This window comes from Tinamus guttatus, unplaced genomic scaffold, assembly GCF_059628265.1.
Source record: "Tinamus guttatus ecotype Peru unplaced genomic scaffold, ASM5962826v1 Tinamus_guttatus_pri_ptg000063l, whole genome shotgun sequence".
NCBI classification, from domain to species: domain Eukaryota; kingdom Metazoa; phylum Chordata; class Aves; order Tinamiformes; family Tinamidae; genus Tinamus; species Tinamus guttatus.
In genome coordinates this window covers 539,673-551,786 of record NW_028288597.1, presented here as the reverse complement: position 1 = coordinate 551,786, position 12,114 = coordinate 539,673, and the positions used below count along the sequence as shown (strand labels likewise).

The window sequence follows — 12,114 nt, the reverse complement described above, 5'->3', positions numbered from 1 at the left end:
CATACCACAGAATATGCAGTATGTTCTATGAATATTTGATTTGTTATTGAATTACAGTAGAGATGTAAGAGTAGCTACATAGTAATACCATTTTGCACCTTAAGAGAGGAATGATGAGTACTTGATCCAAATTAAATCAGAGGAAGGAATAAAGTAGCAAACTGTGTACTTCAATTGAAATATAGTCATGAATAAGATGTCAGGACCTCTTAGACTTCTACAAAAGCCCCGTGGGAGTCTAAAAGAGAACACGAAGTTAACACATGGATATTCCATTTTAGGTGGGAAAGCACATTCACGAATATCACGAGTGATGTTGGTAGCATGTTTCACTATCAGTTCAAAAAGACAAGAGACATTTACTCGGTCACTAAAAACACTTGTAGCATTCCAGTTAGGTTCTAGCTTTTTTTTTTTTTTTTAATCTCAATACAAGCCCAGGCCCATCTCAGCTTGGCTTGTGAAAGCTGCATTGTATTAACAAAAGTCAATATGAGGAAAGACTGAAAGAGCTGGGCGTGTTCAGGCTGGAAAAGACAAGGCTGAGAGGAGACCTGATCAGTGTCTATAAGAACCTCAAGGGAGGCAGTGAGGAGGATAGTGCTGGCCTCCTTTCGGTGGTGGCCACTGATAGTTTCTGGCCATCTACTCTAGTTCTAAAGCATCAAAAGTTCCACAGGAACTTAAGGAAAAAAATTAACAGTGAGGTTGACAGAGCACTGGAACAGGTTGCCAAGAGACGTTGTGGGGTCTCCTTCTTTGTAGATGATCAAAACCCTCTTGGATGCAGTCCTGTGCCACGTGCTCTGGGTGACCCTGCATGTGCAGGGGGGTTGGACTAGATGACCTCTAGAGGTCCCTTCCAACCTTAAGCATTCTATGAATATGCTCTTCACCCATAGGTGGAGCAGACAAAATGAACTTGTGTCCAGGCTAATTTTGTTACAGCCAGAATTGAGCTGAATCATCACTGACGTCTTCCTGCAAATCTGAATATAGGTTCTGAATGCCTCATGTGTTATTCTGATCACATTTTTATATTATGACTGGCATATAAATGTCTGAATTGGCTAAAGTAGCAGCTTGGAACTGAGGAGGTGTCACTAGTGAAGTTTTGTTTTTAAAACAAAAAACAGACCCCATCCCGCCCCCGCCCCCCATCAAATATAATTTTAGTGCTGTTTAGGTACCTTGGAATTTAGCCAAGCCATGCTTAAGATAGTCAGGGCCATTTAGGTTAGTAATTCTGTGGATTAAAGTAGCTGTATCTTTTATTTTGTTAAGCCATTAACAGAAAACATCTCATGATTTGAGACTGGTATTTTGAGACCCCATTTGTGCCCACCTTCCTAGTTGGAGTCACTTTTTCTCTGTCATTACTTCAGGCTGCATATTATGGCCTCATGAGTAGTTACCATGGTTTATTTCTTTTGCTCCAGTATAGCGTAATTAGGTTGCCGTAGTGTTAGGAGAACACTCCTAGTTTTGTGAATTTGATACTTACCATACTTAAAATTCTTATTATGCTGGCCTTAATTTGACTAAAGGCAGACTGACTCATACTGACTTCGCTATGAAGCTCTAGCTTAGAACAAATCTTAAGAAGTATTCAGGTTTATGCAATGATTTGAGGTGCGAGTGTTCATAGGCTCTTACATTGCTCAAATGTTTATAATTTCCATGCTACGTATTTGATAGTCTAGAACCTAGTGAGATAAAGTGAAGAGAACCCATAAACATTCCTTTATTGTAGTAGGTTCTGAGACCTAGAATATATAGATTTATAGAAATGCCGTAGTGCTTATTGTGATCTATGACATACTGAAGAAAAATCATAATTCATATTAATTGAATTAATTCATCAATTTATTAAATTGTGATATTAGTAGTTTCTTTAGGTTCATCTAAACAGTACTTGTGATAGTCTCTTAATTTCTGCTAATTGGATATTCCAGCCTTGAAGAACCACTGTTGCTTTCCAGGCCAGTTCCTGCAAGAAGTTGACCATTCTGTTATAACTGCAATCGATCACTAGAGCTGCAAAAGATTTACTCCTGTTAATCTTCTGTCTATGAATTTCTCAAGACACTGGATGAGGTCAAAACAGTGAGACAGAGGGGGAGATGGATCATTTGCAAACATCCTGTAGTTAGCAACCTATGAATTTATAATGAGCCTTTTCTCCAGTCTTTATCCTTTTGATCTCTAAAAAAAAAATCTCTTGCTACAATTGCTTAAAGTTTGTTGGCAAAGTCACTTCAAAGAAAAGTCAATAGATAACCAGGTTTCCTAATCTTTTGATTTAAATGTGAGGATTTAAAATCTTGATATAATTAGTAAACAAGAATTCTTAATTTAATTAGCAAACCATCAATTCTGAAAAAAATTTTATTCCTAGGTGAAAAGTTTGCATATATATTTCTCAATTAGTAGTTGTTTAGTTCTTTTTCACATCTTGAGAAGCGAGGAATGTAAATTTGGGCGTTTGTTTTGTTTATGTTTGGTGGTGTACTCAATTGCATGGCAGTTAGGAGTCCTCCATGTTGAAGTATACTATGTATACTGTACAGTGTACTGTAGATACTATAGTTTATAAGCATACCATATATCCTATTCCAGGAGGCTTTACTGATCATATTTTAAGTTTAGGGGGATCAGTGGAATTGCTGTGGTTGACTTCAGGGAGCACTGGGATATTCTTTGTGTGAACAGATGAAGCACAGTCTACATCTGAATATTTTTGCATTAGGGATTATCTGGGAAATTACAATTTCTAAATCATCTCTCCACTTCCTTCCTCTCTCTCAGAAAAATAATCACCAATTGAGTTTCTATTTTCTTTCACATTTGTATTCATTTAAAATCTGTATTTGCCTGTTGCAGACCTAGTAATTCACAGAGCTTACATGCGTGCAAAGCCCTTTCTTGTCTCACAGTTACTATCACTTAAAAGGCAGTTGCAGTAAGGAAACCTGGACTTTTAAAATAGCCTCATATATTTAAAAGTACACATATGTTTCTTTCTAGTGTCCAGCAGGCAGACTGGAGAGGCTGGAGTTGGATGCTGCTTTTATATCTGGTAGATTTACGGTCTAGCATTTGATAAAGTTAGTGCTAAGCAGAAGTGCAAATGAACAATTTACAAAGAAAATACTGGTTCTCTAGAGATAGCCGTTTTAGCAACTTGAAGCTAAAGAGCTGGTTGAGTTTTCAGCCTTGTAGCCCAGCTCAGATATTCCCACTGTCAGGGTTCACTGGTCCCATAATAATAGATCAAGGAATTGTGTGAGGGCAAATAGCAGTCCCACACATAACTTTTGATGTATTTGGAAGTTTAGAAGAAACCAAAGAAGGATCCGCTATAGCAGCCCCATATAGCAACTAGTCCCAATAGGCCACTGACAACGGGGCTAGAAATCCCTAGTCTGCACGTACTACCTTTGCAGCTCTGGCAGCCATGTGTGTTTCTATTACTGTATGCAATAAATATGCTGTGGGTGGTGGTATTCCCTCAGGGTGCAATTTCCCTGCAAACCCCAGGGGAACTGGGGCAAAAGGTAGCATATTTGAAAATCCTGTGATGCTGAGATTGATTTCAAAGCCCCTAGAGTCAGAGTCTTCCACAAATGTTACCTCTTTAATCTGGGGTAGAGATATCACACTATTTGGTATGAATATGGAGCCCTGTCTAACTGCCACGGAAGTTGCTGAAAGGGATTATTAGCCTTTATGCAGAGCCCTTTTAACCAATACTGCACATTAAGTCAGAAGCAGGGCTGCCTCTGCAGGCAGAACGCCATTTAATGGGATAGAAAATCTACCTCACGGCAAGGGCAATGTCACTCTTGCTGTATTTATTCCTGTACATGGTATTTTTCTCTTGTCTCCTTTTAGAACAATGATATGAATAATAGTTGCTTGAAAACATTCTGGGCTTTTCTCTTGAAATTTTAATATATTGATATAATAATGTTTTCCAAGCTATTTGGAGTTATGACATGACATGATTCATATTTTCTGTACGCATGATACTTAACTTACTTATCAGATGAGTTATGAACATAGCTATTTACTTGCAGGCACTGAAATGATGAAGCATTAATGAAAAGAACAGGCTTGGAGATAATTTTCAGTGGAGTTTTCCTATCTTTCCTCCAACCAAAAGTAGTTTATCTGCCATTGTAAAAATTCAAATAAGGAGATCAGTTAGATGGTATTCTGCTTACTCCACGTACTCATGAAATCTACTAGAACCCTTCTTCTATTCCTTGAGGTGGGCTATGTTGTTTTTACATGGTGGGGTAACTTAATTACTTATTTTGTTTAAGATGTGAGTCCTTATTTTTTCTCTCATTAAAACTTATATGATGATGACTGGAGTAGTTTGGGGCTTCAAAATACCAAATTTCATGTTTTCATTTTGTGTAGAGATGCTAATGAAGTAGCTTTTAACATTCAACAGAGAACTTGCAGCAACAGCAACCCTCAAAGAGCATCTTTTCAGAGAGCTTTGCTAGTGCTTGCCAGTTTTGTTGTCCACAAATCCAACTTTAACTTCAATGCATCATTATTTTTTTTCCTTCTGTACCTTCCTAAACTAACAAAATTTATGTAAACTTGTTATGACAGATCTTCCATTTGGGTGGTCTTTGAACTGGCTATAGAAGAGCTCTGCTTTCTTGGCCGAGCGGTTCAGTTCTGTTCTTTTTAGGCGTTACTCTTCGATATCAGAGCCATCCCATTCCAATAGCCTCTCTCCATTATTAGGAAGATCCTTCTGTTTTGGTAGTAGTTATGGAAGAGAGTGAGTCTGCAGCCAGGAAAGCTCCTTTCTCCTCACCTCTGTGACTATCTTTTGCAGATAGCTGAATTTTCAACTTTTTCAAAGATTTAGTATAAAATAATGAATAAACAGTTACTGAGTGAAGGTTTGCCCCGAGTTATCTCATCAGGTGAAGCTGGTGGGGAGGGTGCACAGAAATGGCTGGTCTTCTCTCCTTTTTTCTAGGAGAAGGGAAGTTTGGATAATAAGATTCGGGAGGTTCCTTAAGTATATCCCTAACTGTATAATGCATATGTCGTATTGCAGTTTCACTCATGTTATTGACATGATTAAAAATATATACTGAAGTTTTTCTATGCATCACATCTTGATGCTGATTTTGGAAGAAGATTTTTTCTGCCCATTTTGCTTAGATATGATGGAAACTCCGTCCTTCCAATGAAGCAGAGACACAACATTAGTAGAAAAAAACTATCATTGCCTTGTTATTTTGGGGAGTTTTCTTAACTGTTGCATTGTCACTAGGCAGCCCAAATACAAAGATTGTCACTAATTGCATGTTGTTATTTTAACTCTATTACACTCGGTTCTTTATTCTATAAAATCCTAAAATTATAGCAGTGTCTTTGTGATGGGCTTTATAACAGAGGAATTTTGGGGAGGGGGTGACATTTGTGATCCTCCCAAGTTTGCTTTAGGAAGTAATGGTACTGGGTGACTCATTTCTCCAGATGGGGACAATATGACTTGTGTCTGAGAACTGGGGACTGGAATGCGAAGAGTTTGGTGTTGTTTGTAATGTGGTTGAAAAGCTGTTCATATAAAGCTGCAGCAGAAGTTTCTTTTAGATCCACAATGTTCCTGAGATCAGCTTGCAGAAATGCTTTCAATATGGAGAGAATGGGCTTTGTAAGGGAAAATCCTGAATTTCTCATTGATGTAGATAGTGAGTTACATCAGTAAGTCTCATGCTTCTGTGTGGCACAGGGACTTGTACCTAATCAAATGGCTTTTAAAGTCTTACACACTGAGTGAATGCCCTTCTCCCTCTGCATCTTTTCTTTTTTGTTGCTTTAAATAAGTGCAAAGTACAAAATGGTATTTTTTTTTAGGAAAATGGTGGATTTTTCCTATTCCTCGAGCTATTCCCTTTTTTTATTTTTATTTTTTATTTTTTATTTTTTTCCCCTGAGTTAGTACCATGTTGCTTCTGGTACTGCTTTCAGCAGTTCTACAGTCCTGATCCTCCCTAGGCAGTGTCAGGGCCCTGTCTTTGCAGTCTGTGAACCCTGGACATTTGCTCAGGCAAGTGGAAATGCCATTGGAAGTTTAACATGCAGAGAAGATGGTGTAACACATGGGAACTGCTTCATTAATGCCTTCTTGTAACCTCCTAAGAAGTATTTAATGGATTGCCAAGCCACATGCAGGAAAACACTGACCCTGCTGTCTGTTGACCATTTGCCTTCCCCAACCTGCTACTTTAGAGCATAGCTATAGCAAACCTCACTGGGCTATTGAATTAGTAAAGGCCGATTTTCTAGAATTGTCCTTTAGCTCTTCTGTTCATGAGATTTAATTATTTTACAATGATTTCTCAATGTCTTAATGAATTTTCACGACTTATGAGATGAAACGTGTCTTTACTGCCAAAGTACTTACCATGTTGTAGTTCCTTTGCTCGTTACCTTTTGAAACTTCATTCCTGGACTAATTCACTGTTGCAAGAATTAATCCCTTCACTTACCACCTTCCACATAGTTACTAACCTGTCCCGACACGACATGTTCTTGCCTCGATTTCTTCTGGTGCAGCCCAAACTAAATCATTAATTGCCCTAATTCTTAGAACTTCCCACCTTTTAGTCCTTTATACCTCTCTGCTGTAGTCTCCTCTTTTCTCTCTACCTTATAGGGATGCTATGAATACAAATATATTAATTTTGGTGTCCCCTCCCTGTTTTTCTCCCAGGCTTTCCACATTGCCAGTAAACCCAGCAATCCTTTCTCAACACTTGTCTGTACCAAAAATGACATCATTCCTCTTTGCTGACCTAGTTTGATGCCTTTTGCATGAAGGTTTTTAAACTGTGCTTGGAACTTTAGAAGACTTTTGGATGTTCTAGCTTGCAATGCAGCAGGCAGTCTAGTGATCTTCCCCATTCTTCTAGTTACAGGAGATGATAACTAAGCAGTGCTGATCGGTGTGCCCCACATTGGGCCATATCTCCTATCTATTTGTAGGACCACTTATTATTGCTGTTAGCCTTTATCACCCATTCTCGTTCTGTCTCATGCATCCACTTTTCCCAATAGCTTTAGAACAGTTTTCAAAAATGTTATTTTGTATTTGCATGATGAAGTTAAATCCTTGAGCTTTCTTTCAGGCAGCCTCCCACATGGGTCAGAGATTTGTTTCACACAATAGCAGCAAAAGGACTGTAGCATCCAGTCTGCAGGCTGTAAATTAACTTCATGGACCAGTCGCACTGTACTTTGAAGTTGTTGCTTTTTATGTTGTGAGCTTCGCCCGTTTAGTCTTTGTGAATATAAATCTTAGGAAGAATTATCATAATTTAAAACGTTTAGACAAATAGCAGCTGGTATTGGTTCGTGGTCTCCAATTGAATCCAGATATTCCTGGTTTTGATAAGACTACAAGACAATCCCAGAAATTCCCTGCCCATAGCTTTTGCTAATGTCATTAAATGTAGCATCATGATTACTGCTGCTTTTGGATATGATTAGCTGGCATCCTGTACAACTGCTAAACACTATAATTTAATCACTTCTTTAGAATGTCTTCATGTGGGGGTCCCACTCCCCGCTCTTAGATTATCTTTATTTTAGCATACGTCTTAGTAAAAATGTTAACCGGGATTTTGAGGAAGGCCTCAGAAACACTGAAAGCTCGTGTTCAGCTTGCTTCCAGCAGGAACTGGATGCCCTACTCCAGCAGCAACCAGAGCATGTCTAGTTCTGTTCTTGAGGTGTTCAAAGTTGGGTTGGGCTCTGCACCCATGGAGGTGTCACCCCAAAGGGTAACTCTTCTCATTAGTCTGCAGCGTTTGGCTGTGTGGAAAGCTGACAACATGGTTTTGTTCTAGCTGGGTGTCAACACACAGAGAAACAGACAATGACAAACCTCTTGTTGAAACTATCCCATGCACTGGATAACTATCCCAAGGAACTGGAAAGTAGAAAAATATTCTGTTAGGGGTGTCTGAGAGAAAAAGAATACAAAATGAAGAATAATATCCCTGAAAAAAAAGAGTTATTTTGGGGATTGCATGTTTTTAGTGTTTGTGGTGAGAGATTAGATGAGGGCATCTTTTTTAGGTGTGTATTTCTATCCTTTCTCTGTGGTCTTATGTGAATTGTTAACTTTTGTAATTTCTATCTTTTAGAATATTCCTTGAAATATATATTTTTTCCTTTTCTATTAGTATAAATGCAAATTTCTCAGGTGATAAAAATGGTATATTTGCTTCCCTTCCTGGTTTTTCACCCATGCTGCCAAAAAGCTTGCTTCTTGCCATAGCTGTAACTGATGCCACAGCTTGTAAGCATGCGTGTAAGGAAGCCAGAGCAGATAGTGTCCCCATCAGTTGTAGTACAAGTCTTAGTACCATTTTGTTAACAGGGCCTTTTACACTCTTGCATCGCTCCACTTTTCCATTAGGGAAAGTAGGAGACTTGAGCCTAATCATAAAGGATTGATTTGAGCCTAGACATAAAGGCTGTTCAACTGCCCTGGGTTCCCTGCATAACATGAAAAAGTCGCTCATATACGCAGACATTCCTTGTCCCACTCACTGGAGACTTCCTTTAGTGTCCCCACTTACAAAATAGTATAATACTAAGAAGAAGAATTTAAAAAAAAATCCACCACCATGAGAAATTGTCATTTTCCAGCTCAGTAAAGTCTGACAATTAAACATTTAGAGAACACAATATGGGCTATGTTTCAAGCATAGTAACCTATCCTTTCCATAACAGTTCTTTAAAACTGATTCATTTGGAAGGCTGGGTGTCTCATGCCAGCATGCCTGTAGTAGTGCATGCCTGTTAGTCGTGTTTCTGTTGGTGGGAATATTCTTGACCTTCCATGCAGGTGTCTGCAAGTGAAATGTAGCCAAATTTTAGGCATTTGTGCAAAGCTGGCATCAGTAGTAGTGAAGAATTCACTCAAAAGTACACCTGCAGGTTAGCAATAACATGAGAAAAATAACAACAACAACAAGTTTTAAGAGAGCTAGGCGTAGTTTAAAAGAGAAGTAAAAGAGCTCCTCACAAGAACTTTAAAGTCCTAGTTACTGTATTTTTAGTGAATCATATTTTTGTTTGTCTGTCACTCATAATGTAATAAGGAATAGTGGCCCTCAAACAACACCAAAAAACATTTGAACAACCTCTTTTTATACTTTACTACTAGAAAACTGAATGCAGAGGAAGCCAAAAGATTTTCTGGAAGAGTCTGCCAGGGCAAGAAATGTGTTTAATGCTTGTGATTTTTTGGCAGCATTCTCAATTTTGGCAAATTCTCTCTCCCGTGTTGATCCTTCCATTTAAAAGCTAACATAAAACAGTGGGAGCTGACATCTGAAGAACACCTCTATCAGGGGATCTTCAACTTGAACAATCTTCAACTTATGTACATGGACATACCATTTTTCTGCCTCCTGATGTGGATATGTCTGATATATTGAACACAGATGCCCTTTTCATTTTGTCTGTAATATTTTTTTATCTGTACACCAATTTGAACTGTGACTATCTATCTGTGAAATGGGGAAATGAAAAGCAAAATCTGACTTCCGTACAGTATATAAAAGTATGTGTTTGTGTAAATACATAAACAGTGGCTTAAAATTTATCCTTGCTGACTTGATTCAGAATTTAACTCATCTAGGTATGTATTTGCATCGCTGTATTTTCCTAATTTTATATTTAAAATGTCCTAAGGTGTCCGATATATACACACATTCATGTTACATATATCTAATACTGCATAAGGGGTATGTATGCATTCTTGTTTGGGTCCAATAGTATGCATTAGGCAAATATCACTCATTTTTCAGTCTGCCTCAGCATAATCATATCTTACCTATTAAACAGATAAAGAACCATAAATGCAAGTGTTGCCTCTATCGTCTCCTTTTTACAGGTAGAGAGGCCATAGGAAGAGCATTAAAACATGAACGGAACATGTAAGGGTAGTTGCCTTATTTACAGAATTAGTGTAGCTGTGCATGCTTTCAGCCAGCCGGTTACACGACTGAAGCTCATAAAACTGAAGGAAACAAAGCTAATCTACAAAAAAAGAAAAAAAAAGAAAAAAAAGGAAAAAAAAAAGGGAAAAAAAAGAAAAAAAAAGCCTTCATGAACCACAGGGTTATGTTTTTATGTAACTGCTTTTGTGGCTATTAAACTACCCAAAGTTCATGGTATGTTCATCTAGTTAGTATGCATTTAAGACCACCAACTTCGTTTTATTTCGAGCCATCTTTTTGAGTTGTTGTAACACAATATGACTGAATGTGTTTTGGCAGGGAGTAACTAATCCATGTACCACCAGATGAAAGTAATTTACTATGGGTTTGTTGAAGAGCTCAAATTTTCAGTGTAGCCCACAAAGACATTTTTCCCTTCTTTTAATTGTCCCTTTTTTATGTCTAAACAGATCCAGCAATGGGAACAGAACCTGGAAAAATTTAACATGGATCTTTTCCGAATGCGATGTTACCTAGCCAGCTTGCAAGGTGGGGAGCTCCCAAACCCAAAGAGCCTTTTGGCTGCTGCCAGTCGTCCTTCAAAACTGGCCCTGGGGAGACTTGGCATCTTCTCCGTCTCATCCTTCCATGCCCTGGTAAGTCTGAATGCACTTTTCGTGGCTATGTAACATAAAGCCAACTTTAGTATTATATGTAGAATTGCATTAGGATAATTCATGATTGCACCCGCACATGCACTGCCCACACAGCCTCGCTCCCTTCTGCTTGTCCCTTGGCAGAAGGGAGACAGACTTTGAAACCAGGAGATACAGCCATTACTTTTTTTTTTGGGGGGGGGGGTGTCCCTGGAGATGCCAGAAGTGGCTTCTTTTGACTTCTATCTGAAAAAAGAAACAAATCACAGTACTTCTCAGATGTAAACAAGTCAATGTGTTCCACTCCATTTCACCCCTGTTCAATTCACAGGTTAAAGTGCATAGGAGCTTAGAGTAAAATAAACCTAAAGATGAAATTGCTGAGAATTGATTCTGGTACCTCTGGGTTGAGCTGATCATTTTTGGAGATCCTAGAAGCTTCATTGTTTTTGAAACAGTTTGGTATCCCTTACTTGAAAATAGAATGTTTTTAGAATAGGCCCAAACTGGAGGCAGTCCAAAATTATAAGTCGCTTTTGAGAACTGTGGCCTGCATGAGCCAAGATTAATGAGGAAGATCTTCAGCTGATGTAAACCCTTGTCACTGTGTTGGCTTCCTGTGAGCTATGGCAGTATCAGTTTTGCCTATGCTCCTTCAACCTTGAGGGACTCTGAGGCTAATATTTGCAGAGAAGGCTAGATCACACGTGCTGCCTAAGTCAGACTGAATGGTAGCCCTCAAAGTCCGTTCAGGGAATGTGTTTATTTCTGCCTCTATTTTCTTCTGCGTGGTTTGTGTCATTGCTGGTTAATAACATAATCTTGCAGCATGTTTATCTCTGATGTTTGGAAATTTTAAGAGTCTTCCTACCTCCAGGAATTTCATCTTGAAATATTTGGTTATCATTCTTTCTCAGAGTCTTTTCGTTATTTTGTTGCATGGAGAAGTATATTGTCAATTTTTCTCTTCATGTGACTTTCTAATTTTGCTCCACATTCTAACTCCAACTGAATTCCAAAAGAAGCAGCAGAAAGTTTAAAGAATGGTGCCTACATCTTCGCTTGTATTGAGGTGAACCGAAGTAATTCTCATTTGATGTCTCAAACAGAAATAGCTGGTTGTTTTGCTCCTATGAAAGTGATATAGGCAGCTCTGTGTGTGTGTTTAAACAGATCTGCTCCCGGGATGAAGCTGCCCTCAGGAAGCGTACCCTGTCTCTGTCACAGAGAGTCCGAAGTAAGAAGGGTCTGTTTTCTTCACTGAAAGGACTGGACACATTGGCAAGAAGAGGAAAAGAAAAGCGACCCTCCATAACTCAGGTAGGTGTCATTTGCTGGGATCTAGGCCAAGAGAGCATTGAAAGGCTTATTTTTAATGAGCCTCATTCCGTGGGAGTAGGTGTTGCCTGTCCACCAGAGCTGGGATTGCAATTCCAGTAGGCAAGGGAGACTCACAGTGACGG

The 12,114-nt window shown here is 38.7% G+C and overlaps 1 protein-coding gene across 1 annotated transcript in view; it reads left to right on the top strand.

Annotated features, from left to right (window-relative positions):
* The window catches only part of TIAM2 (TIAM Rac1 associated GEF 2), a 90,151-nt gene that overhangs the window by 15,159 nt on the left and 62,878 nt on the right, over positions 1-12,114 (top strand). The window contains exons 6-7 of the mRNA XM_088519601.1: positions 10,466-10,651; positions 11,825-11,971. Coding sequence (XP_088375727.1) covers positions 10,466-10,651; positions 11,825-11,971 — 333 coding nt within the window. The remainder of the gene's footprint in view (positions 1-10,465; positions 10,652-11,824; positions 11,972-12,114) is intronic.